Raw genomic sequence first — 27,499 nt, 5'->3', positions numbered from 1 at the left:
ACTGTGACAAGGAAGGGACATGTCCTGAGCAGGCTGAGCTCCAGTGGGGGACTCCATTGCCCCATGTTGGTGATCATCTTATACCCCATGGGGACCGAGAACTAGAGCAGACAGCCGGCTGGAGTGGGAATTCCATCCCGGCCACTCCCTGGCTGCAGCCTCGTCCAAGTCTCCGACAGCCTCTGTGCCTCTGTCCCTCCCATGAGGGGCAGAGAAGACAATTCCCATCTCGCAAGACTGCTGTGATGGCTCCAGGGTGTTAATGTGCACAAAGCACAGTGAGATTATATGAATGCTAATTATTATTATTATAAGTATTATTAAGGCAGTTTGTCTGCACAACAGAGGGGGCCTCAGCCAGGGGCCCAGACGCATCAATGTGGGGACCATCGCTTGTAGGTGCAGGAAGTGACCATCTGCAGTACAAGGTTTTAGGAGGGCACTCGTGTGGGATGGTGACAGAGCCAAGCCTTTCCAGAGATCTAGGTGGGTACCCCAGGGGTATGGCAGGGAGGCCCTTGGGGTTTTTTGGGGTGAGTTGAGTCCCAGCAGGGGGAACATTTCACATGTGTTCCTCTAGCACCATCTGCCTCCTCATCTAATTTTAGCCTTCCTGGGCTTGGGAGGGAGGGCGGGGGTGGAAGGCTGGCTCAGATGGGTCTGGGGGTGGAGGCAGCCCCTCCCAGCCCAGCTGGGGCAATGGGGCAGGACCTGGATGGGCAGAGAATGCAGCAGCAGCGGAGTAAGGCTGCTGGCCGGGTGGGGCAGTGCCAAGGCCCTGGGGCCCAGCCAAACCGTGTCCCCTCAACCTTTGGAGCTTTCCCAAGGGTAGGGCTGGAGAGAGCAGAGTCACCCACCAATGCCCTTCACACAGGGATGTTGGGACGGGCAAAGGGCACATCCCAGGGTGAGGGGCTGGACCCACTGGCCTCTTGTCTTGGCCTCTCACCTCATCCCGCCCTTGTCCCCTGCCAGGGCCCACCACAGGGCCAGTAATTGAGTAATTGGTGAGGGTGGGCAGGCAGGCTTGGGGCACTAATTGTGGCGTGTGCAGTATCCCAGGGCCGGCATAGGGCCGAGCCGGGTAATTAGTTGTTTTTAAATAAACGTCAGCGGGCATGCTTTAATTAAGCCTTCTTCCCAGTGAAAGCCTTGAAGATGTAATCACAGAGAGAGAGAGAGAGAGAGAGAGAGAGAGAGAGAGAGAGAGAGAGAGAGAGAGGCAGAGGCACTGGCTCACCAGGAAGGCCTGACCTGGTGCCAGCGGCCACAGTGGGATGGCCCCTACCAACCTGGCCCAGACAACTTGCTGGAGGTGAGGGAATGGTCCAGGGGCCTCTTAGTGGCACTGGGGTATGTGTTACCACCAGTCTTCCTCTGGCCTGCTCCAGCCGAAGTCTGGTGTGGGTCGGGGGGCTGTGATTCTTTTCTGAGTGATCAGGAGGGTTTTCACCACTTTATCTGCCCTCCCAGCAGGGTTTGGGAGCCTCAGCCCCTCCCTGGCCCCAGCAACACCTACCTTGGGTGGCCGAGGTGACCAGGACGGCAGTGACACACAGATTCCAGAGCACTGCAGCCAGGCGGGCCATGGTGGCAGCCGGGGGCGTGTCCGGTGCTCTCAGTGGCCTGTGCGGGGGGCCTCGCCCCGCATCACCTGGTGGGCACCACGGCCTGGCCCACCAGCCTGAGGGAGGACAGGAAGAGTGAGGTGTGCGTAGGGGCCTCCAGGCCGCTCCCCTCTCCTCCTGCTGGTAGCTGAGTGGCTCTGAGAGGCTGAGGTCCAGCATGTCCCTCCAGCCAGCCCTATCTGTAGGGCCCCCTCCAGGGCCTGCAGCTCACATCATCCCCCACTCCTACACCCAGCAGGCAGACCCACCCATCTGGGTACCTCCGGGCAAACAGACTGCCATCTCTTCCCAGCTGGAACCTCCTGGGGCAGCTCATCGGGAGTTCCCAGGCAGGCCCTGGACCCTCCAGAAGCCTCTTCCCCCATCCCGCTGTCCTGACCCTGCCCGCTCATCTTCCCCACCCGCATCCTCACCATGAGCCAGGAGGTAACACGCGTCCTCCTGAGTGGGGGACCCAGGCGTGCAGCCTGCCTTGCAACCTCCCCGTCTTGGGCAGGAATCCAAGCCCCCACCCCCAGCCCCCTGCTTCCTGTCTCTGGAGCTCTGGTGGCTAATTAGAATCCAGCTGGCGCCACAGATCGGGAACTAGGGACGCCTGAGTCCCCTCTTTCCTCTCCTGGGGACCTTCAGGGTAAGCTGGGGAGACAGGCAGGCGGGGTGGGAGGGGGCGCTGCCTCTCCCTCTGGGGGGGGGTGGTCAGAGGAGATGGGGGGGTGAGAATTGCATGCCCTCCCCTGCCATCCTCCCCACCTGCTCCGCCCCCAGGCGTAGCGGCTCAGTTCTTTCTTTTTCGTTTTTCTAATTTTAGAAACCAGGTCTCACTCTGTTGCCCAGGCTGGCGTGCAGTGATACAATCACAGCTTAATGCAGCCTCGACCTCCCAGACTCAAGCAATCCTCCCACCTCAGACTCCCAAGTAGCTGAGATCACAGGCTTGTACCACTACCACCAGCAAATTTTTAAAATTTGTTGCAGAGATGGGGTCTTGCTACAATGCCCAGGCTGATCTCAAACTTGTGGGCTTAAAAGATTTTCCTGCCCGGGCCCCCCAAAACTCTGGGGTTACAGTAGTGAGCCACAGTGCCCAGTCCAGGGCTCAGTTCTAACCAGTTTCTTCCTCCCTATGGCAGCTCCTTCTTGCCTCTCTCCTGCCTCAGTCTCCCCAAATCCTCTCAAGGTTGCACACTCAGATATCTGCTCTCAGCTCTTTACCTACACCTTGGTTCTCCAGGTGTGGGCCCAGCACAGTGGCATCAGCCTTGCCAGGAACTTGCTAGAAACATACATTCTCTTTCTCTCTTTTTGAGACAGGGTCTTGCTGTCTCAAAAAGCACTGTGATTGCAGTGGCACAATCACAGCTCACTGCAACCTCCACCTCCTGGGTTCAAGTGATGCTCCCACTTCAGCCTCCCTAGTAGCTGGGACCACTTGCTCTCGGCACCACACCCAGCTAATTATTCATTTTTTAATAGAAACAGGATCTCGATATATTGTCCAAGCTGGTCTCGAACACAGACCTCAAATGATCCTCCCGCCTCAGTCTCCCAAAGTGCTGGGATTACAGGTATGAGCCAGTGTGCTAGCCAGAAACACACATTCTCCGAGGAAGGCTCTCCAGCATGGGAACCTCTGCTCTGTCATGTCAGCTGTCATCCCAGCCTGTCCCATCTCAGGCTGCCCTAGGGTCTCGTTTCAGTGCCATCAGTGAGCCAGCGCTTACAAATCTATGTCCAGCCTGGAATCTCTCCTCAGAGCCCCCACTACTATTTCCCTGCTGAAAACCAAAAACCCTTACAAGTGGCTCAGTTCGTTCCCTGACCCCATTTCTGCTCTGGCCACTCCTGCTATTCCTGGACCACACCAGGCCCTGCCCAGGGCCTTTGCACCTGTCGCTTCCTCCGCCTGTAGCTTCTGCCAACCCATTATCCACATGTCTAGCTCCGTCAGGCCTCGGCTCACATGGAACTGTTCATCTGATGTATGCAGTGTCCTCTTCATGGGGCAGGGATCACTGAATTGTTTTGTTCATGGTAGCTGTATCCATAACTTTATTTTTATAGAGATAGGATCTCGCTCTGTCACTCAGGCTGGAGTGCAATGGTGAAATCAGAGCTCACTGCAGCCTCCACCTGCCAGGCTCAAGTGATCCTCCCACCTCAGCCTCCCTGGTAGCTGAAACCACAGGTAGGCACCGTCACGTCCAGCTAATTTACTTTATTATGGAAAGATGAGGTCTTGCCAGGCTGGACGTGAACTTCTGGCCTCAAGAGATCCTCCTGACTCAGCATCCCGAAGCGCTGGGATTACTGCGTGAGGCCACACCACGGCTGGCTCCCTGGCCTCAACCTTTACAACAGGCCTGGCCCGAGGCAATGAATTACTTGTTGAATGAATCTCAGACCCTAAACCTAGGCCTCTGCTTTGATTCCTCACCCTCCCTGTCGGCGCCCTCACAGGAGCCAACAGTAAGTCCTGCAAGCTCTAAAGTATCTCGCCAACCTGCCTGCTTCTGGCTCCAAGTACAGGACCCTGGCCCATGCCACCGTCTTGTGTCACCTGTACATTGTCCCCGGCCTCCTTGCCCGCCTCCCAATCCACCCTCCACTCACAACTGAGGGATCACTTAATGCCATTGATCCCAACATGAACTCCCCCGAGGTCTCTGACAGGGTCTCAGTTCCTCACCAGAGCCGAGGCTGTGGGTGAACTGGTGCCGGCAAGCTCTCCGAGCCCCATTCTGTCTTCCCTCCTGTTCCTGAAACATTCCGGCTCTGGCCCGAAAGCAGGATCCCCATCGGCTGCAGCTGCTCAATCAGGGCCCCACCGCGAGGTCGCCCCAACAGAGTGACCTGCCCTGGCCCCCTGCAAACAAAACAGCCCTTGCCTGCTGCCCTCGCCCACCAGCGTTTTCCCTGTTTTAAATTCACAGTTCTCAAGTGAGCACCTAAAATTACCTTTTTATATCAACACAAGCTTTTGAGAGAGGCCCTTATAAATCAGCACATGGCCGGGTGTGGTGGCTCACGGCTGTAATCCCAGCACTTTAGGAGACTTGAGGTGGGCAGATCACTGGAAGTCGGAAGTTCAAGACCGGCCTGGCCGACATGGTGAAACCCTGTCTCTACTAAAAATACCAAAAAATTAGCTGGGCGTGGTGGCGGGCACCTGTAATCCCAGCTACTCAGGAGGCTGGGCCATGAGAATCGCTTGAACCCAGGAGGTGGAGGTTGCAGTGAGCCGAGATTTCTCCACTGCACTCCAGCCTGGGCCACAGAGCCAGACTGTCTCAAAAACAAACCAACCAAATCGGCACAGGCCCTCAATAAATAAAAGATCCCACAGGGCAGGACACCTGCCTCCAGGCCTCAGTCTCCGCACAGGGGACACAGGGAGACAGTGTCTGCTAGACAGCCCTGAACACCCCTCCCCAGCCCTGCAGCTCTCCGCCCACTTCCCCTCTCAAGCCCACTCCTGATGCCAGCTCCCTCTCCACTGCCCCAGCTTCTTTAGTAAATCCCCCCACCCGCCTCCATCCCCCATCTGCATCTCCTGCTCCATCCCTGACTAGACACAGCCAGTGTCACTTTCAGATCATTTTCCAGCGTGTTACCTTGGGGATGGGGAGTGCCTTCCTCATTTCAACTTCCTCATTTCTCCCTGAGCTTCCCAGTCACAGAAAGACTTGGGGGAGCCACTGACTCCAGGCTAAGGAGTACTTCCCTCCCCAGGTCTCCAAGCACTATCTTGCATACACAACAGGCATCCTAGCAAGAGGAACTGTTTAGGGGAAGTAAAAATGGCTGGCTTGGGATGGTGACTCATGCCTGTGATCCCAGCGCTTTGGGAGGCTGAAGTGGGAGGATCACCGGAGCTCAGGAGTTCAAGGCTCCAGTGAGCTATGATCATGCCACTGTACTCCAGCCTGGGCCACATAGTGAGACCCCATCTCTAAAAAAAAAAAATTTTTTTTTTTAGTTAAGCATGGTGGTACACACCTGTAGTCCCCGCTACTTAGGAGGCTGAGGCAGGAGGATTGCTTGAGCCCCAGGAGTTTGCAAGGCTGCAGTAAGCTATGATCCTGCCACTGCACTTCAGCCTGGGCAACAGAGCAAGACCCTCTCTCAATTAACAACAACAACAAAAAGTTAGGCCAGGCACCATGGCTTATGCCTGTAAATCCCAGAACTTTGGGAGGCCAAAGTGGGCAGAATCACAAGGTCAGGAGTTCAGACCAGCCTGACTAACATAGTGAAACCCTGTTTCTACTAAAAATACAAAAAATTAGCTGGGCATAGTGGTGGGTACTTGAAATCCCAGCTACTCGGGAGGCTGAGACAGGAGAATCGCTTAAACCCAGGAGGCGGAGACTGCAGTGAGCCAAGATTGCACCATTGCACTCCAGCCTGGGGAACAGAGTGAGACTCCGGCTCAAAAAAAAATAAAAAATAAAAACAAGGGTGGGAAAGCCACCTGATGCCAAGCTGTGTGGGCAGCCAATCAACACGGGCCTAGATCCCAATTTTGCCTTGTGAGTGCCCCATATGACCTTGAGCCGGTCTCTTTCCCTCCCTGGCCCTGGCTCCCCCTGCGCTGCTAATCTGCAGGGTTCTGGTAAGGAGAGCAGTGCACGTACACGCCAGGCCAACACAGTCCCCATCAGACTGTGCTGTGCACAGCCTGGTGCCAGTCAGGGCATGAGGACACCCAAGGAAGAGGCAGTCCCTCTCTTCCCCCCAGGCGGCACCCTAGAATGCTGAGGCTCAGAGTGGAGCCCCCGGAGCCATCTATACGTCCACTGGGAGCTCCAAGGCATCTTCAGCCCAACCAGACCAAAACCAGCCCCTCCAGCAGGGCATGGTGCCACCATCCTCCCAGGCCCTCCAACTGGAGCCCCAGGAGCGGAAACTCTTGACTCCTCTTTCTCTCACCCCTAAATCCAGTTCGAGAGTAAGTCTTGGGACTGTCGATACCTCCAGAACACCCCACAGTGGGTCCACACATCTGTCTTCAGCATCTGCCCCTCTAGTCCTAGGCCGTGGTCACTGCCCTCTGGCCCCTTTGTCCAGGCTCTCCTGGCAGCCAGAGGGCCCTTCTGACTTTTTTTTTTTTTTTTTTTTTAAGACAGAGTTTCATTCTGTCACCCAGGCTGGAATGCAGTGGTTCGATCTCAGCTCACTGCAACCTCCACCTCCTGGGTTCAAGTGATTCTCCTGCCTCAGCCTCCTGAGTAGCTGGGATTATAGGCATGTGCCACCATGCCCAGGTAAAAAAAAAATTTTTCCCTAGTAAAGGTGGGGTTTCCACATGTTGGCCAAACTGCTCTTGAACTCCTGACCTCACGTAATCCACCTGCCTCAGCCTCCCAAAGTGCTGAGATTACAGGTGTGAGCCCCCATGCCTAGCCTAGAGGCCCAAGGTGGGTGGATGGGTGGGTGTGTGGGTGTGTGTGGGTGTGTATGTGTGGTTTTAAAAATTATGATATGATTTTAACCACATACACCCTTTATTTATTTATTTTGAGACAGTGTCTCACTCTGTTGCCCAGGCTGGAGTGCAGCGGCACGGTGTCAGCTCACTGCAGCTTGGAACTACTGGGCTCAAGTGATCCTCCCACCTCAGCCTCCTGAGTAGCCAGGATTACAGGCACGTGCCACGATGCCTAGCTGGTCCAGTTATGTTGCCCATGCTGGCACTTAAACCATTTCTTAGTATACAATTCTGTGGCATTAATTGCGTTCTCAGATGTGCAGCCGTGATCACCACTATCTATTTCCGAAACTTTTTTTTTTAAACAGAGTTTCACTGGCTGCAGCTCACTGCAACCCCTGCCTCCTGAGTTCAAAGCAATTCTCCTATTTTAGCTTCCCGAGTAGCTGAGATTACAGGGGTATGCCACCATACCCGGATAATTTTGATATTTTTAGCAGAGACGGGGTTTTACTACGTTGGCTAGGCTAGTCTCAAACACCTGACCTCAAGTGATCCACCAGCCTCAGCTTCCCAAAGTGTTGGGATTACAGGCGTGAACCACCACTCCTGGTCTTATTTTGTGTCCGGCTTCTCTCACTCAGCACCAAGTTTCCACGGCTCACCTATAACGTAGCCTGAATCTGAGCTTCATTCTGTTTAATGGCTGCGTGCTATTCCACTGCATGGGTGGACCGCATTTTCTTTATCCATTCAGGTAATGGACATGTGGGTTGCTGCCACAGAACGGTCCTTTTTATTTTCTCCCTAGCTTTACTGAGGCATAACTGACAAACAAATGACGTACATTTGAGGTGGTATGATATTCCGACATCCACGTGTTGTGAAATGATTGCTACAACCAGGCTAACAACATATCATCTAATACCTCACCTAGATACCTTTCAGGTGTGTGTTGTAAGAATGCTTGAGTCTATTTCCTCAGCAAGTTCCAAGAAAACAATATGCTACGATGACAATAATTATTATTATTTCTTTGAGACGGAGTCTCACTCTGTCACCCAGGCCGGAGTGCGGCGCGATCTTGGCTCATTCCATCTCCCCCTCCCAGGCTTAAGCGATTTTCGTGCCTCAGCCTCCCAAGTGGCTGGGACTACAGGTGTGTACCATCGTACCTGGCTAATTTTTGTATTTTCAGTAGAGATGGGGTCTCACTATGGTGCCCAGGCTGGTCTCAAACTCTTGAGCTCAAGTGATCTGCCTGCCTTGGCCTCCCAAAGTGCTGGAATTAAAGATATGAGCCACCACGCCTGGCCTGCTCTTGTTAATTATAGTCACCATGCTGTACCTTAGGTCTCTGGAACTTTTTTTTTTAAGACATGGGGTCTCGCTCTGCTGCCCAGGCTGGAGTGCAGTGGCACCATCATAGCTCACTACAGCCTCAAACTCCTGGGCTCAAGAGATCTTCCCACCTCAGCCTCCCAGTTAGCTGGGATTACAGGCCTGTGCCACCATGCCTGGCGAATTTTAAATTTTTTGTTGGAGACAGGGTCTTGCTATGTTGTTCAGGCTGGACTTGCATTCCTGGTGTCAAGCAAAGCTCCTGCCTCCGCCTCCCAAAGTGCTGGGATTATGGGCACGAGCCATCCTGCCTGGTTAAAACGAGAAACACAGAGCTGAAAGCTAGTACCCTTTGACCCACAACTCCCACTACTCTTGTGCCCTCTCCCCCGTAACCACTGCTCTGCTCTGCTTCTATGAGTTCAATTCTTTTTTAGACTCCACAGGTAAGTGAGGTCACACATTACTTGTCTTTCTGTGTGTGGCTTATTTCACTCAGCCTAATGTCCTCCAGGTTCAGCCATCCAGAGGGATATTTAAAAAGACCATCTCAGCCGGGCGCAGTGGCTCACGCCTGTAATCCCAGCACTTCGGGAGGCCGAGGCGGGCGGATCACCTGAGGTCAGGAGTTTGAGACCAGCCTGGCCAACATGGTGAAACCCCATCTCTACCAAAAATACAAAAATTAGCCAGCCTGTAATCCCAGCTACTCGGGAGGCTGAGGCAGGAGAATCGCTTGAACCCAGGAGGCAGAGACTGTGCCACTGCCCTCCAGCTTGGGCGACAGAGCCAGACTCCGTCTCAAAAAACAAAAGACAGTCTCGACTGGTGGGTCGCGTTCCTCAGACTCAAACGTGTCCTCCCCAGAGACGCAGACACGGGCCTCCGCCCCCCTGCATCACAGCGCCCTGCAGTCACTGCCTGCCTGCGCAGCCCTTATGCTGGGACTTCCTGTGTCTCTGGTTCCTTCTTGGTAGAACAAGAATCACTCAGAGGGCAGCTGTGCGACACACTCGGGGTGCTCCTGGCACACGGTCAGGGTGACACATCCTTGTCCCACCATCTCTATTAGCCCGGGCTGCCATAACAGAGTGCCACAGACTGCGCGGCTTACACAGCAGAAATTTACTTCCTCCTCTTTCTGGAGGCCAGAAGCCCACGATCAAGGTGCCAGCAAATTCGGCCTCTGTGGAAACTGTCCTCCACCTTCTCACTGCGTCCTGGCAGGGCCTCTTCTCTGGACATGCACAGAGGAAGAGAGTTCCCTGCTATCTCTCTTTTCCTTTTTTTTTTCCTGAGACAAGGTCTGGCTCTCCTGCTCAGGCCGCAGTGCAGCAGCACAATCTCGGCTCACTGCAGTCTCAACCTCCCAAGCTCAAGCGATCCTCCTGCCTCAGCCTCCTGAGTGGCTGGGACTACAGGTGCGTGCCCCTGTGCCCAGCTACCTTTTTGACTTTTTTTTTTTTTTTTTTTTTGGTAGAGATGGGGTCTCGCTATGTTGCCCAGGCTGGTCTTGAATTCCTGGCCTCCAGTGGTCCTCCTGCCTTGGCCTCCCAAAGTGCTGGGATGACAGGCATGAGCCCCAGCCTCTCTCTCTTCTTATTGGGACACCAGTCCTCTCAGAGTAGGGCCCAACCTTTCAGATCTCATTTAACCTTAATGACCTCCCTCAAGGCTCTACCTCCAGACACAGTCACCCTGAGAGTTCAGGCTTCAACCGATGCATCTGGGAGACAGGCGGGAACATACAGTTTAGCTCGGAGCCTCACGCATCCCATCCCTGCTCCGTGCTTCTACCTGACCCTCTCCTACAGCTCCTTTCTTTTTTTTTGTTTTTGAGACAGAGTCTCACTCTGTCACCCAGGCTAGAGTGCAGTGGCAAGATCTCAGCTCACTGCAACCTCTGCCTCTTGGGTTCAAGCAATTCTCCTGCCTCAGCCTCCCAAGTAGCTGGGACTACAGTCACATGCCACCACGCCCAGTTAAGTTTTGTATTTTTTTTTTTTGAGACGGAGTTTCGCTCTTGTTACCCAGGCTGGAGTGCAATGGCACGATCTCGGCTCACCGCAACCTCCGCCTCCCGGGTTCAGGCAATTCTCCTGCCTCAGCCTCCTGAGTAGCTGGGATTACAGGCACGTGCCACCACGCCCACCTAATTTTTTGTATTTTTAGTAGAGACGGGGTTTCACCATGTCGACCAGGTTGGTCTCGATCTCTCGACCTTGTGATCCACCCGCCTCGGCCTCCCAAAGTGCTGGGATTACAGGCTTGAGCCACCGCGCCCGGCCCAGTTTTGTATTTTTAGTAGAGACGGGGTTTCGCCATGTTGGTCAGGCTGGTCTCAAACTCCCAACCTTAGGTGATCCACCCACCCTGGCCTCCCAACGTGCTGGGATTATAGGCACGAGCCACCGCACCCGGCCTTCTAGGTTTCCATTCTCCCAGGAGAATGGAAACTCCTGAGGCTGGGACTTGGTCTTCCTGACTGCTGTCTCCTGGTCCCTTGAACACACAGTAGGTCCCCAAGCAAAAACTTCCTGAAGACAGGGGAGTGATAAGGACAGCAGTGAGCGTAGGTGGAGATGCAGCATCTGCCCTGTGACCTGGGGGGCCACGCCTGACCCCCACAAGCAGGGCACCATTGCCTTAGCGGTACAGATAGAGTTCCCCAGGAGCTTGATGCCTTCTCCCCAGAGTGGCTCCCCTATGAAGCTCCAGGCACCCCCAAGGGACCAGCCGCAGCTTGGCAGGTGGTGGGTGTCCCCTGGGAGACCCAGGCCTGACCTGACCATCCCTGAGGCCTCTGGAGGGGGAGGTGTTAGGGACTGAATTGTGCCCTCCCCAAGAAATGTCAGGCTGGGCACAGTGGCTCACGCCTACAACCCCAGTACTTTGGGAGGCCAGGATGGGAGGATCACTTGAGCCTTGGAGTTTGAGACCAGCCTGAGCAATACACTGAGACCACCCCCCATATCTACAAAAAATACAAAAATTAGCTAAGCATGGTGGCGCATGCCTGTAGTCCCAGCTACTGGGGAGGCTGAGGTGGGAGGGTCGCTTGAGCCCAGGAAGTTGAGGCTGCAGGGAGCTCTGATTGCACCACTGCACTCCAGCCTGGGCAAGACAGCAAGACCCTGTGTCAAACCGACGATACGTTGAAGTCCTACCTAACTCCTGATAACGCGAGTGTGACTACGTTGGGAATATCTGGAATCCTTACAGGGATAAGCAAGTTAAAATGAGGTCCCTAGTGTGGGTTCTAATCCAACAACAGGCACCCTTACAACTGGCTGGGCGCGGTGGCTCACACCTGAAATCCCAGCACTTCGGGAGGCCGAAACGGGCAGATCACAAGGTCAAGAGATCAAGACCATTCTAGCCAACATGGTGAAACCCCGTCTCTACTAAAAACCCCAAAAAAAATTAGCCGGGCATGGTGGTGCGCACCTGTAGTCTCAGCTACTCAGGAGGCTGAGGCAGGAGAATTGCTTGAACCTGGGAAGCAGAGGTTGCAGTGAGCTGAGATTGCACCACGGCACTCCAGCCTGGGCGACAGAGTGAGATTTTGTCTCAAAAACAAAAACAAAAACAAAAAAACAAAAACAAAAAAACAAAGGGAAACCTGGACACAAGACATGCACAGAAGGACCATGTGACCATGAAGGCAGAGATCAGAGAGGTGCTTCTAGAAGCCAGGGAAGACTGCCAGTAAGGACCAGAAGGAGCCAGGAGACAGGCCTGGGACAGATTCTCCCCGAAGGCTCCCAGAAGGGACCAACCCTGACGACACCCTCATGGGGGACTTCTAAGCTCCGGGGCTGGGAGGCGGCACATTGCTGCTGCTGGCTGCAGGGGTACATGCCTGGCATCCCAGCATTTTGGGAGGCCAAGGCAGGAGAACTGCTTGAGCCCAAGAGTTTGAGACCAGCCTCGGTAACACCGTGAGACATCGTCTGTATAAACAAATATAAAAAAGTAGCTGGGCATGGTGGCGTGCACCTGTAGTCCCAGCTGCTCGGGAGGCTGAAGTGGGAGGATCACTTGAGCCCAGCAGGTTGAGGCTACCTGTGATCATACCATTGTGCTTCAGCCTGGGCAACACAGCAAGATCTCATCTCTGAAACATAAATAAATCCATAGAGACTCTACTGCTAAAGCTGTCCCATCTGTGGTAATCTAATACCAGGAGCCTAGGAAATTCACATAGGGAGTCAGGACACGGGGTAAGGAGGCAAGCAGAGATGGGGGCGGGGCCCTGAGCCACAGAACTTTAGGGAAGCCATTTACAGCGAACAGCAACTGACAGGGTGGATGTCTAGCTGGGTTCCCCAGCGAGGAGCCACCTGAGATGCCAGGGACAATGGCTGACACCTCCATGTCCCAGCCTGAGCACCTTCCATGTGTAGCTCATGTAATCCCAATAATCATTTAGGGAAGGGGAGATGCTTGTACCCACACTTTACAGAGGAGGGAAGTAAGGTCCCATCATTGAAGAGACATACCCAGGGACTCTCAACTGGTCAGGAGGCTTGAACCCAGGCGGGCTGGCCTCCTAGGTGGGGCTTGGTGGGGGGGACCCTGGAGGCCATAAGTGCCCCGACTCCTGGGCCCACACATTTGAGTGACTATGCATCGTCGCGCCTGGCGGTTCTGCACCCGAGGCCAGGTGAACCCACACCTGTGTCTGTCCCCACCTGGCACCTCTCAGTAATCTCAGGTCACCCTATTTGTCTGCCTTTCTTTTTCCTTGTCTCTCTTTTTTTTTTTTTTTTTTTTTTTTTTTAGATGGAGTTTCGCTGTTATTGCCTGGGCTGCAACGCAATGGTGAAATCTTGGCTCACTACAACCTGCCCCTCCCAGGCTCAAGCAATTCTGCCTCAGCTTCCGGAGTAGCTGGGATTACAGGCATGAGCCACAGTGTCCGGCTAAGTTTATATTTTTAGTAGAGACAGGGTTCTCCATGTTGGTCAGGCTGGTCTCAAACTCCTGACTTCAGGTGATCCACCCGCCTTGGCCTCCAAAAGTAATGGGATTACAGGCTTGAGCCACCAAGACCGACCTCTTTTTTTTGGAGACAACAGAGTCTTGCTCTGTCAGTCAGGCTGGACTGCAATGGTGCACACTCGGCTCACTGTAGCCTCCACCTCCCAGGCTCAAGTGATCCTCCCACCTTAGCCTCCCGAGTAGCTGGGACTACAGGCACACACAACGCCTGGCTAATTTTTGTATTTTTTGTAGAAATGAGGTTTTACCATGTTGCCCAGGCTAGTCTTGAATTCCTTGGCTCAAGCAATCCTCCTGCCTCAGCCTCCCGAAGTGCTGGAACTACAGGTGCACCCAGTAACCCAATGCACCCAGCGATAGGTGACCCTATTTCACCCATGGGAAACGGGGCCGCACACCTGCCTGGATGTTTGCATCTGAGCCCTACGTCTGTCTCAAGTCAAGGGTGGGTGCGGCAGGGTGGGCCACTGAGGCCCAGACTCTGTCCTCAGGTGCCCTGGGATGGGAATGGGGAGGGCAACAGGAGGAGAGGCGGCTGCTGGAGGAGAGGGGGCGCCTCTAGCCTGCCCTAGCCTGCGGTTTCCATGGCAACCCTCTGCGCGCTTGAGTGGGTGGGAGTCTGAGTGCCTTGGGTGAGAGGGGGTGGGGAACCAAGGTGGGGATCTGGGATCTGGGCCCCCCTCCTGGTCTCCTCCCTTACCGGCAGCAGCCAGCCCCTCCACACATGACCCTCTGGTTACATCTCCCACCTCTGGCCTATGCCCCAAACCCAGCTGCCCATGAGCCTGCCTCCTCCAGGAAGACCTCGGGCATCCAGCAGGTCCCTAGGGAAGTGGCAGGCCCCCGGGTAGCTACGAAGGAGCGGTCAGCTGGGAGTCAAAGCTCCTAGGTTTCAATCTACTGTGTAGCTTCAGAACAGGCACTTGGCCTCTCTGAACCCATTTCCCCATTGCTATTCAAGAACTAACAGGCCTACCTCACAGAGACAGAGCGTGTGCCCAGAGAGGGCCCGGGTACATGGTCCTCGGGCAGGGCAGGGTTCTCGCCGCCTCTTCAGCCCCCGCCCCATCCCCCAGCTCAGCGGATGGCAGCCCAGTCCCTCCAGGTACTCGAGAACCGGCCAGTCATCCTGGATCCCTCTCCCCTCACAGCACATCCAGCCCTGGCGGGTCCTGGGCTACTCCTTCAGGGACCGCTCACCTCTCAGTTTCTCTCTGGTCCAGCCCCGTCACCTCCAGGCTGGACCCCACTTCCCCACCTCGCTGTCTACAGTATGTTTCCCCCATGGCCGCCAGAGGGCGCGTGTGAGCCTCTAAGCCAGCCGCTTCCCTTCCCCTGCTCAGAACCCACCACGGCTCCCCCTTCATTCAAGCAAGAGCCACAGACCGTCCGTACAAAGGCTCCCTGGAGAAGCCTGATGACCTCTCAAATCCGGGATGGGTGGGTGCAGTGGCTCACACCTCACACCTGCAATCCCAGCACTTCGGGAGGCTGAGGCAGGCTGATTGCTTGAGCTTGGAAGTTCCAGACCAGCCTGGGTAACAGGGTGAAAACCTGTCCCTACGAAAAATACAGCAAGTTAGCCAGGCATGGTGGCACACGCCTGTCAGGGTCACAGCTCCTTGGGAGGCTTAGGTAGGAGGATCTCTTGGGCCTGGGAGATGGAGGCTGCAGTGAGCTGAGATTATGCCACTGCACTCCAGCCTGGGCAACACAGCAAGACCCCGTCTCAAAAATGGGGAACACCAGGTGCTGTCCTGCCTCAGGGCCTTTGCACGGGCCGTTTCTCTCTTCCCCAGATCCCCTCACAGCTCCTCCTGCATCTTCCTTTCGGTCTTTCCTCAAACATCACCAGCCCAGGAAGGTCCTGCCGGCCCCAGCACTCCTATACCTTGTCCCGGCTTGATTTCTCCGCGATACCCATCACCAGCACACCATGCATTTTAATTTATTTGCTTATTAACTCTCTGCCCCTAGCATGGTTCCCGATGCTGGCTCTGCAGGGTGGGGTTGGCATACTGCACTCAGCACAGCACCTGGTCCCGGCAGGAAGCTGAAATATAACTGTTCAATGAAGAACCTTTAAAAGGTCGTCCTGGAGCTGGGTGCAGTGGCTCATGCCTGTAATTCTAGCACTTCGGGAGGCCAGGGCAGGAGGAATGCTTGAAGCCAGGAGTTGGAGACCAGCCTGGGCAACGCCATGAGATCCTGTCTCTACAAAGATTTAAAAATTAGCTGTGCACGGTGGCACACGCCTGCGGTCCTAGCTAATCGGGAGGCTGAGGCAGCAGGATCATTCGAGCCCAGGAGGTCAAGGCTGCAGTGAGCTACGATCACGCCACAGCACTCCAGCCTGGGGGACAAACAACACTCCATCTCCCAATAAAACTAAAATAAAACAAAGGTCACCCCGGCCACAAAGCAGCACTGGACTGCAGAGCGGTGGCGGTTGCTCAAATGATCCCCTGCCACCGGATGTCTTCTCCCTCATGTCCCATCTATCTGCCACCTCTGTCCCCCTCCAATCTCTACCCTGAGGCCAGAACAATCTTTGCAAAATGAAAATCCAATGACACCCCTCCCTGCCTACAACCATCCATGGCTCCCTATTGCCCAGGACGCTCCCACATGGCATCTCAGGCCCTGTTGTCCTCCCACCTCCCCGTCACCTCTACTCCGCTACTCAGCGCCTGTCTCTCTCACACACACGATTCTTACTCTGCCCTCCCTCCAAAGGACTCCGCCTGAGTGCAGTGTCGGATCTCACACCCACTCTCACAGCACACAGGGCCTCCATGTTTCACTCCCCTAACTGGACTTGGATTCAGCTATGACACGTCTCTTCCCCACCATCGAGGGACTCCGGGGAAGTACGACTGTGGGTTGGGCTGGCTCTTGTCACGTGCCCAGCCCTGGGCAGGGAGTAAATGCTTGTTCATTTGTTTAACGAATGAAGATGAAATAGCCCCCAAAAGGAGGTCCTCCATCCAGTGGAGGGTTCCGAGCTCCCAAATGGCCACAAGTGCAATGGAGGAAGGTGTGCCCGACACGGGTGTATGCGTGGGTGCGACTACAGACAGGGCGGCCAGGAAATGCTTCCCCTAGGAACTAGTGACATTTCAGCAGAGGTCTTGAGAAGGTGAGCCATCCAGGTACCCAGAGAAAGAGCACTGTGGGCAGAGGGAACGGCGTGTGCAAAGGTCCTGGGGTAGGAATGTGCCGAGATGTGGCTGGAGCCCCGCCAGCTAGGGAAGAGTGGAAGGACGTGAGGGCAGCTGGGGAGGGGCCACAGGGTGGGTCACACAGGGCCTTGTGGAACTCAGGGAGGGCTTCGGCTTTCTTTTCTTCCCTTTTCTTTTTTTTGAGATGGGAGTCTCACTATCGTCCAGGCTGGAGAGCAGTGGCACATTCTTGGCTCACTGCAACCTACTGGGTTCAAGTGATTTTCCTGCCTCAGCCTCCCAAGTAGCTGGGATGACAGGCATGCGCCACCACCCCTGGCCAATCTTTGTATTTTTTTAGTAGAGACGGGGATTCACCATATTGGCCAGGCTGGTCTGGAACTCCTGACCTCGTGATCTGCCTGCCTCAGCCTCCCAAAGTGCTGGGATTAGGTGTGAGCCACCGCAACGGGCAACTTCGGCTTTCTAAAGAGGTGGGAGCCGTGGGGGAATCCTGAACAGAGGGATGGGATCCGGTGCGGGGGTTCTCAGGTGTCCTCTGACCACAGAAGCGGTGATCAGACTGTGGGGGCAGGGTTGCTGGGAGCGGAGGGTACTCCCTGCCCCACCTGCCCCTTGCCTTTTGTCTACAGGGCAGTCAAAGCCAGAAACCTGAAGCTTCCAGCCCCCACCTTGCTGGTTGCCTCCCAGCCTCCCTTCTGGCCTCTCGGCCTCCCTTCTGGCCTCCTGTGGTTCTCTCCCATGCAGCAGCTGGAGGGAGCTCATGCTCAACATTCTCACCTGCCATCTGGATCCTGACCCAAACCTCCTACCCCCACCCCCACCCCCACCCCCACCACAGGCCCTGGCGAACCCAAGGACATACCAAACACAGACTCACGGCCACAAGGCCGCCGGCCGCCACCAGCCACTAGCCACCAGCCACCAGCCACCAGCCTCCAGCCTCACTCCTTGTGCGGCTGTGAAACATCTCTCCTTCCTCCGCTTTGAGCCACTACCATCTCTCTGACCTCAGGGCAGCCCCTCTCTCTCACAGATGCTCCTTCCCCTCCACTGTACCCCTCCTCCCCTTCCAGGTTGCAGCTGGGAAGCCCCCTCCTCGGGGAAGCCCTCCCTGACTTGCACCTCTGCTGCGCTCACCATCATGGCAGGTCTGTACCCCAGTGGCCTGTGGTCTGTTTCCACTCCAAAGTGTCCACTGTCCAGCCCCAGGCTTTGCACTCTGAGCTGAGCAGAGCAGAGCTGAAGAGTTCTAGAAGCTAGGGCCCGAGCAGAGGATACAGAGGCAGGACTCCCCTGCCCTATCAGATGCTGGCAGCGAAGGACGGGGGGGGGGGACCGCACAGACCAGGAGAGGAGGGCATGGTACCCAGCTGGCCAGGAGCAAAGAGGCCCCAGGCATAGCGCCCTTAAGTCCAAGGTTCAAATCCCGCCTGTGCGTCATCTCGGCACGACAGGACACCCACGTCACTCCTCAGTTCTGTCTCTCCACGGGGGAGCTGGGGAACGAGAGCCTCCCAGGGTGGCTGTGGGGCTTAGAAATAATTTTCGGCAATTCCACACATCTTTTTTAGAGCAAGTCTTTATGTGCCAGACACTGAGGGGCTGGATACAAAAAAGTCGATTCTGTAGCGTACCAGTGTTGTGGAAGAAGATAAAGCCAGGAAAAGTGGCTGTGAGTTTGTGTGGGTTTGGAAGTGCTGTTATTTTATCGTATTTTTAAAGATAGGGTCTCGCTCTGTTGCCCAGGGTGGAGTGCAGTGGCTCGATCATAGCTCACTGCAGCCTTGATTCCTGAGCTCAAGGTATCCTCCTGCCTCGGCCTCCCAAGTAGCTGGGACCACAGGGCATGTGTCACCACAGCTGGCTAATTTTTCATTTTTTTGTAGATATGGGGACCTCGTCATGTTGCCCAGGCTGGTCTCAAACTTCTGGCCTCAAATGATCCTCCCACGTCATCATCCCAAAGTTCTGGAATTACAGGCACGAGCCACTGTGCCCGGCTGTTGCAATTTTATTTTATCTTATTTATTTATTTGAGATAGAGTCTTGCTCTGTCACCCAGGCTGGAGAGCATTGGTGTGATCTGGGCTCACTGCAACCTCTGCCTCCTGGATTCACATGACTCTCCTGCCTCAGCCTCCTGATCAGCTGGGATTATAGGCACCTGCCACCACACACTGCTAATTTTTGTATTTTTAGTAGAGATGGCGTTTCACCAGGTTGGTCAGGCTGGTCTTGAACTTCTGACCTCAGGTGATCCACCTGCCTCAGTCTCCCAAAGTGCTGGGATCACAGGCATGAGCCAATGTGCTTGGCCGTTATGATTTTAAAAAGGATGATCAGGAAAGGCCATCTCCCCTGGAGAAGATGACATTTTAGCAAAAGCTCTGTGAATTCGAGGGAGGAGCATGCACGCAGGTGTTCAGTTCAGGGGAGGCAGAAGAGTGTCCTAGGCAGGGGGCACAGGCCGTGCAAAGGCCCTGGGGCTGGAGCGTGCCTGTATGTTTGCGTAACTGTGGCAGCTGCCTCGAGGAAGCGGGTAGGGAGGTGGTGGGGAGTGGGAGGAGGTGAGAGCAAGGGGGTGCTGGGAACAGACTGTGCAGGACTCGCCCTGTACTTTAAGCTCACAACTGCTCCCCAGATGGGGCCACCCTTCTCCGGAGAGGCTGAATCCCTGGGTCGCACAACCTTCACCCCCAGGGGCCACTGGGGGGCGTTCTGAGGCAAGGGTTGGCCAACCATGGTCTGGTTGCCACCTGCCTTTGTACAGCTGGTGAGCTAAGAATGGTGTTTACATTTTTAAAGGTTTAGGAAGAGAAGAGAGAACAGGCCACAGAACCTGTCCGTGGCCGGCAAAGCTTGCAGTATTTCCCATCTGGCTTTCTACAGAAAAGTCAGCCAACTCTCTATTTTATTTACATATGCAGTTTTTTGAGACAGGGTCTCACTGTTGCCCAGGCTAGAGTGTACTGGCGCGATCACAGCTCACTGCAGCTTTGACCTCCCAAGCTCAAGTGATCCTCCTGCCTCAGCCTCCCGAGTAGCTGGGACAACAGGCATGCGGCACTATGCCCAGCTAATGTTTTATTCTATAAAGATGGGGGGGGGTCTCACTTTGTCGCCCAGGCTGGTCTCGAACCCCTGGACTCAAGCCATCCTCCTGACTCAGCCTCCCAAAGTGCTGTGATTACAGGCGTGAGCCATCTTGTCCCGCTGGCAACCTCTACTCTGCAGCCATCCCTGCCAACCCGGGACAATTCTGCCCCCCATGCCAGTAGGTTTAGCAATGTCTGGAGACTTTCCAAGGTGTTACAACCATGGAGGTGGGGTGTCACTGACATTTAGCGGGCAGAGGCCAGGGTGGCATCTGAGCATCCGACACTACAGAAGACCGCCTCCCAGAGAGAATGCTGCAGCCCCAAAGTCAGGACTACGGAAATCGGCTGGGAAATCCTTTCTGGGAAAGCCAGCCCTGGCCCTCTCACCTCCTCAGGGGACAGGGAGAAGCCACCTGACTTCCTGGCCTGGCCGTTTGTGACCCACAGGGTATTTTTAGCCTCTGATGGAGGGGCACTGCTATTCTGAGTTTTGGGGGTCAGGAACAAGGCTATTTCTGGCCTTGGCATCTATTAATTGAAAAATTTTTTTTTTAGAGACAGGGTTTCTCCATGTTGGTCAGGTTAGTTTCGAACTCCTGACCTCAGGTGATCTGCCCACCTCAGCCTCCCAAAGTGTTGGGATTACAGGCGTGAGCCACCGCGCCCGGCTTATTTATAGAATTTTTATCTTCCCCCACATTTTGGAGTAGGAGGCAGGAAAGGCAGAGGCTTTTTTCTTTTTTTCTTTAGAGTCAGGATCCTGCTCTGTCACCCAGGCTGGAGTGCACTCAGGCAATCCTAGCTCACTGCAGCCTCAAACTTCTGGGCTCAAGCGATCCTCCCCCCTCAGCCTCCTGAAGAGCTGAGACTACAGGTGCTTATGATGACGCCCAGCTATTTTTAAAAAATGTTTTTGGGCCGGGCGCGGTGGCTCAAGCCGGTAATCCCAGCACTTTGGGAGGCCGAGGCAGGTGGATCACGAGGTCGAGAGATCGAGACCATGCTGGTCAACATGGTGAAACCCCGTCTCTACTAAAGATACAAAAAATTAGCTGGGCATGGTGGCACGTGCCTGTAATCCCAGCTACTCAGGAGGCTGAGGCAGGAGAATTGCCTGAACCCAGGAGGCGGAGGTTGCGGTGAGCCGAGATCGCGCCATTGCACTCCAGCCTGGGTAACAAGAGCGAAACTCCGTCTCAAAAAAAAAAAAAAAAAAAAAAAAAAGTTTTTGGAGACGGGTCTTGCTATGTTGGCCAGACTAATCTCAAATTCTTGGCCTCAAGCGATCCTCCCATCTCAGCCTCCCAGCCTGCTGGGATTACAGGTGTGAGCCACCACATCCAGGCCAGGTAAGACTTCTGAACACACACTGTGGACCAGCCATGACTGCACCTGGGATTCCCAAAACGAAGCAAATCACGACATCCTCGAGCCCTCGGATCCTCCTCGCAGACAAAGACAGTAAACAAACGCACAGAGTATCAGGAAATCACAGCCTAGTGAAAAGCCATCCGCTGTACCAAACCTCAGGAGGGGTGTGGGAAGCTGCGATTTTGCAGAAGGTGCATGGTGGTAAATGTTACTCGGGGGTGATATTTCAAGAGGGTGAGGAGCAAAAGCCTTGCAAACGTCTGGGGGAGGGTCCTTGGTGGCGCCAACAGCCAGTGCCAAGGCCCTGGGGTAGGATCAGGCTTAGCACGATGGAGGAGCAACCAGGAGGGGGGGCTGTCCCAGGAAGACCATGAAGGACCAGACCCCAGGACAGCCCAAGCCTGGGTGCTACTACAGTCAGCATCTGGGGCTGCCCTAGAAGCAGAGACACATGCCTTCTCCCCAACTCCCATGAGAGGAGAGTTTTGGTTTTTTTGTTTTGTTTTGTTTTGTTTTGTTTTTGAGACTGAGTCTCACTCTCGCCCAGACTGGAGTGCAGTCTCAGTTCACTGTAACCTCTGCTTCCTGAATTCGAGCGATCCTTCCGCCTCAGCCTCCTGAGTAGCTGAGATTACAGCACCCATCACCATGCCTAGCTAATTTTTGTACTTTTAGTAGAGACGGGGTTTCACCATGTTGGCCAGGCTGGTCTCGAACTCCTAACCTCAGGTGATCCACCTGCCTCAGCCTCCCAAAGTGCTGGGATTACAGGCGTGAGCCACCGCGCCCCACTGATAGGAGAGCTTTGATGGAAACCCCGCATGTGTTGCTAGACCGTGAGTTCCACAAAGACAGGACATGGTCACCACACCCCATGGCGCCCGGGCACGGCGCTGAGTAGAGAAGGTGCTTGGCGAATGTGTGCAGATTGCATGACGAGGTGCACCCCACCTCGCTCCAAGGAGTCCTGAGCACACACCTGCAGGTGGCACAGGAGATGCAGACAGCCCCATGTGTGCACACACAGCTGCGGCTCCTTGCAGCCCCGCCCCCACAGCATGACCACCCCCTCTGCAAAACACAAACACCAGCACATGAGGGACCCCTATGAACACCAGATGAGCCTGATGGACACGTGACTACACTCACGACTGGCTGGATCACCATCCAGGCCACGCACACAGAGGACACCTACGCACAGGTGCAGACAGCCACCTGGACTCCGGGGACCCCAGGACCCTCTCCCATGTCTGTACTTGGCCTCTACCCCACTCCAGGACCCGTCTCTCTCCTTCCATCGGGGTGCCCAACAGCAAGCACTTTGTCCCACACCCAGCCTGGGAGGTGCTGTCTGTCTTGCCAGGGCACCTCCAGGGTCACTGGGGTCAGGGTTTCAGACCCAGGGAACCCCTACCTTGGGACCCCTCCCCTTGCCTCCCCACAGAGGGGCTGGAGGAGGGGAAGTGTCTGGCATCTAGAAATCAGATCCGTGAGAGGAACCCACACAGAAACCAGACCCTTGTGTGTCCTTGGCCACATGTCTCCCCAGGGAGGCAGGAGGGGGTGGGGGGCAAAGCTGACGCTCCGGCGGGGACAGCACTGCTCCCCCTCCTCCCACTCCCCTTCAGGGGCACCCGCTGCCACCCTCCCCACCGAGATGCCTGCACTGGGGTGGAAGCAACACACGCTCTGCCACCAGCCTGGCAGGGCAGGGAGGACGCAGATGCCCCCCGAGACGCACGCATTATTCATGCAGCCTCGCGTGCAGGTGGAGACGCCACCAGCCAGGAGCCCAAACCGCTGGACGCAAACACACTCCCTCCCTTGCCGCCGAGGCGCCTGCAGGCCCCTCCCCAGCATGCCCACAGGGTCCTCCTAGGCCACTCAGGAGAAAGGGCTCCCCTGGGCAGGCTGGGAATAGACGCTGGGCTTCCAGTCCACCCCCCACCTCCTCCCTGCAGGCTCCACAGCCCAGGTGTGCTAGTCACCAGTTCCCCATCCTCCCCAACCCTGGGTGCCAGCTCTACCCCCAAGGGCAGGCATCAGTGTGGGTGACTCAGGGTACACAAGCCCCCTAGAAGTGGGGATAGAGATGGGCGCCCCATGGAGAAAGAGAGGGCCTGGGGGGGTGTCCTGGGGCAGGTGCCACACACACAAAGGGTGGACCAAGCACAGCCACATGGGAGGTCACCAAGCTCGGGAGGGAGATGGTGGTAAGACCAGCGGAGGGCTGGCACCCACATGTGAGCACACACGTATGTGGCTCCGTCCACGGGTGCGATCACCGCCAGCCACGGAATTAGTTTCCTTTTCTGAATTCCAGATGATTTTTCATCTCTGTAATTAATGGGCAAGTCACTTCTGAACGGCATGGCAGGCAAATTGCTAGTTAGGAAAATCACGGATAATTTTCTCGATATGATAATGAAGGTTGTATTCCTTCTCTTATTCTCCCTGTTTTCACCCTCCTTTTAAATAGTAAGTTTGGCATTAGTGGGAGGGGAGCAGGGAGGAAGAAGTCACTTGCTCCCCCAAAGCTGAGGCCTGGCAGGAGCCCACGCAGAGTTCCCTGCACACCCCCCCGCCCCCAGCCCGTGGGACAGATTCGAGAAGAGGATGAGGGGTATGGACCCTCCTTGGGGGTGATGGATTTAGGGGGCCAGGCCCTGGAGAGCAGGTGGGGGCAGGGAGCCTCCAGGCTATGAGCCAGGGTGAAGGGGTGGGGTCTGAGGTCAGGTGAGACTCATGCCAGCCCTTGGGGTGCTGGAGAGAGAAGCAGAAACCAACGGTCTGTCCCCAAACAGCTCAGAGGTCAACAGGCCAGAACAGACATAGACATCTAGCCTCACGTGTGCCCCACTGGGTCCAACTTCCTCTCCCTACCAGGCTAAGGGAGCCAGGGAAGCAGAGAGAGGGGAAGAGAAAGTGAGAGAGAAAGGGGGGGAGAGAGCGAGCGAGCGAGCGAGCGAGCGACAGCCATCTTGGCAGCCATTTTGAGCCCCTCCCCCCCTGCCCCCAGGCACACATGTTGGGATGTGGAAGGTGGGAAGGCAAACCCAGGCTCTGGGTCCTGTGGAAGCCAAGAGGAAAGGGGGGCCCTGCCTGGAAGGGGGATCCAGGGACACCCACACAGCTGCCATGGCTGGGGGTGGAGGGGAGTCGGAACGGGAGGAAAGGCACCAGGCAGGTACAGTGAGTGCTGCCAGGAATGGGGCAGTGTGAGGGCCCGGACTGCAAGTGCGGGGACAGGGGTGTGTGCAGCCAGGGGGCCATCTACAGATGGTGGCGGGGATGCACAGGAGAGATAACTGGAAGGGCATTTTCTGGACCGGGCTGGAGCAATAGGGCACACCCCGCCACCCCACCACCTCAGGCCTGGACTCGGGTCCCAGGACCGTCGGATGGGAGGATGACAACCGAACCCTCAGAACTCTATCCGATGCGCACCTGGGGTGGGGGTGGGGAATTGTCCTCAAAGCACGAATAATCCCGGTGGATCAAACCTGCCGGCCTCGCGTGCTTTACCCGGCACCACGGAGAGAAGAGGCCGCCCGGCTGCACCCCCTCCTCCTGACAGCGTCGCCCCCGGGCTGCGGCCGGCTCGACACCCAGACAGACCCCTCCCCATCCCCCGCGCCACTGCCTCCCAGAGAAAAACAACCCCCTCGCCCAGCATCCTGTGGTGCCAGCCCTCGACAAGGCTCCTCCGGAGCCCGGGGCCGGGGCCCGGGGTCGGCGCGCGGCGCGCACACGCACCCCCTCCGCTCACACCCAGACACCTACACAAACAGGGCGCCAAGCACCCGCGCGCACACGCACCGGGGACACGCAAGCACCGCCGCGCCGCTTCCCCACAAAGGCTGGCGCGCGCGCGGGCACACGCAGCCACGCGCGGTCACACTCGCGGTCCCCTCCCCCAGCCAGGCACCCTGCGGCCGCCAGTCCGCACCCCCGCGCCCTGGGCGCTCCTTGGGGGCAACCCCTCCCCGACCCCTACCCAGTGGGGGTGGGGTGCGGGCCGCCCCCGACGCCCCTCCCGCTCAGGTGCGGTGCCCCGCGCCGCCCCAGCGTCCCCTCCCCCCTCGCGGCCAGGACAGGCCGGGCTCCCATCCTTCCCGCCTCCCATCTTCCGCGCGCCCCGCACACCTGGCCCAGGTGCGGCGTCGCCCCTCTTCCTGGGCCCGCAGACACTCACCTGTCCAGCGCCGCTCTGGGGTCGGCCCAGCGTGTCCCTCCTGCTGCTCCGCGAACCCGGGCCCCCCGCCCGGCACATCTCCCGGAGCCGGGGCAAGGAGGAAGAGGGTAGGGGGTGGCGGGGCGAGGGCGGCCTCCGTGTCCCTTCCTTCCCCAGGCCCAGCACCGCCGCCACCGACCAAAATTTAAAAAAAAAAAAAAAAAAAAAAAAGGCAGATTACACGGATCCAAAGGCGGCCCCCTCGCGGCGGCGGAGGCTCGGGACTGGGGGCGTTCGGGTCTGCGCCCCTCCCGGGGAGGGAGGCGGTGGAGGCGGTGGGGCGGGGGCGGCGTCAGAGCGCCAGGGGCTGGGGCGAGGCGGAGCGCCCCGAGGCGGCGCCGGCAGCGGCCCGCATCTCCCCCGCAGCTCCGCGGCCCCGACGGAGGCGGCACGTGTGCGCCCAGGCGACTTCCCAGCCCCCTCCGACGGCGGCGGTGGACGAGGGGTTAACGGGGCAGGCGGGGCGCCCCTGCAGGCCCCCGCCGCCCGGCGGTGCCGCTCCGGGGCCCGCGCGGCCCCATCCGCCGGGGCCTTCTCGGCAGACGGCGGGGCGGGGGCGCCGCAGCGCCGACAGCTCCCGCGCCGACGGCTCGGGCTCCCCGCAGTGGCCGCGGGGGGCTCGGGTTGGGGGCGGGAGGCGCGGAGCTGGCGGAGGGGGGCGGCGCGGCTGGAGGCGGGTGCCGCGGCGTCGCGCCCCCGGTGCGGCCGGAGTGGGGGGGGGGGCGCTGGGCCGGGCCCGTGGGCACCGCAGGACGCGCGGACCGAGCCGGCGCCGGGCACCAGCAATGACAAGCCGCCTGCTCGCCCCGCTCCCCGGCGCACCCGCTCCGGGAGGGGGGCGGCGGGCGCGCACAAAACCCGGCCCGGAGTCGCCGCCCGGGACTGGCCGCCGCAGCCTGCCTGAGCGCCCCAGGAGCCGGCCCGAAAACCCGGGCTGGACTTTCCTTCCCGTTGCCTCCTCTCGCTTCTTCCCTGGAAAAGCAGGGAGAGGGATAGGCGACGTGCTGGAGCCCAGTGTTGGAGCGGGGAGTGGGGGAAGGGAGACAGGCGTAAGGAAAACCTGGAGCGGATTTTCCAGCTGCGAAGTAAAAGGAAAGGCGCCGAGCCCGGGGAAGGGGGGCGCAAATGGGGAGATCTGGAAGGCTTGTGCAAAACCCGGGTTGGATTAGACAAAGATTGGAGGAACGGTGTGGGGGCGTGGGGAGGGGGGCAGCTGCGACACGGCCAAATGCACACGGGGCACGCAAATTTCGGGCCGGATTCTTTCTCGGGAGACGGAGTAATGCGTCAGGCCTAATGCAGTGGAAACAAGCAAGACGCGGCCCAGAGTTCCCGGGACCTGGGCTCGCATGGCGGGGGCTGGAAGGGGGATGCTTAGTGGCTGAGGCGGCTTGGGCTGCCCTCATCTTCCTGGCAGCGACGTGCAAGGGGGAGGGGCAAAAGGAGGACTGGACTCAGGTGCGAAGGGATTCGGCGCGCCGGCTGCACCGGAGCGGGCAGGTGAAAGCGGTTTCTGGATCCAGGGGCGCAGCGAAGGGAAAGCGATGAGGCCGCTACCCTGGGAGACCAGACCTACAATAAAAGGCGAGGGCGGCACGCAAAGCCAGGACTGGAACAAGCGGAACGGGATGAGACCCTCAGCAGAAGATCCCAGGCCACTGGGACAGGGGTTTGGAGCTGACCGGGCAGGAGGGTCGGAGGGAAACGTTAGGGGGAGGTTTGTATCTATAAACGCCTCAAAGTCTTGCTTTTAGGAGGCGGGTGCGGGGAGAAACATGGAATTTTATGTTCTCCGCAAGAGTAAAAACCCGGTCTGGATTTTCACCACCTAACAACTCCACTGCAGCTGGTGGACTCTTAAGTAGGGCAAGAAACAGGCTGGGGTTCCCAGGCATCAGACCAACTGAGGCGAGGGGCAGGCTTCGGGTTGAGGCTGCAGAGGGAGCCCCCGCACCCCCTCCCTGGGGTGGGGAAGGCTGTTGGACCCGCCGTGGCTCTCCGGAGAGTCAAAGCTATGACTGCCAAGACCTATAGCGGGGGCTATAAAACCGGGCCCCAAGCCAAAAATAGGCACTTCGGCAGAACAGGCAACGGAGTACAGGTTGGGGGCTGGAGGGAAGTGGAAGTCGGGGGCAGAATCCTGGAGGGGAGGGAACGGGAGGAGGGGGAGCCCCTGAAGCGGGGGTGCTGGCTCCATTTTATGAAAGATG

At 57.2% G+C, this 27,499-nt stretch overlaps 1 protein-coding gene across 6 annotated transcripts in view; it reads right to left on the bottom strand.

The window, feature by feature from the left end:
• ADGRL1 (adhesion G protein-coupled receptor L1) overlaps positions 1 to 26,137 on the bottom strand; it is a 60,686-nt gene extending 34,549 nt beyond the window's left edge. For 5 of the 6 annotated variants that reach the window (XM_074384520.1, XM_074384523.1, XM_074384521.1 and 2 more), the window contains exons 1-2: positions 25,251 to 26,137; positions 1,520 to 1,684 (exon numbers count right to left, since the gene is read on the bottom strand). In XM_074384520.1, the coding sequence (XP_074240621.1) occupies positions 1,520 to 1,589 (70 nt within the window). In that variant the 5' untranslated portion in view covers positions 1,590 to 1,684; positions 25,251 to 26,137. The remainder of the gene's footprint in view (positions 1 to 1,519; positions 1,685 to 25,250) is intronic. The other variant, XM_074384524.1, reaches the window with a different exon arrangement.
• Between the last annotated feature and the right edge of the window lie 1,362 nt (positions 26,138 to 27,499).

The sequence above is a fragment of the Saimiri boliviensis genome, chromosome 14 (genome assembly GCF_048565385.1).
Source record: "Saimiri boliviensis isolate mSaiBol1 chromosome 14, mSaiBol1.pri, whole genome shotgun sequence".
Taxonomy (NCBI): Eukaryota; Metazoa; Chordata; class Mammalia; order Primates; family Cebidae; genus Saimiri; species Saimiri boliviensis.
This window is presented reverse-complemented; position numbering and strand designations above follow the sequence as displayed.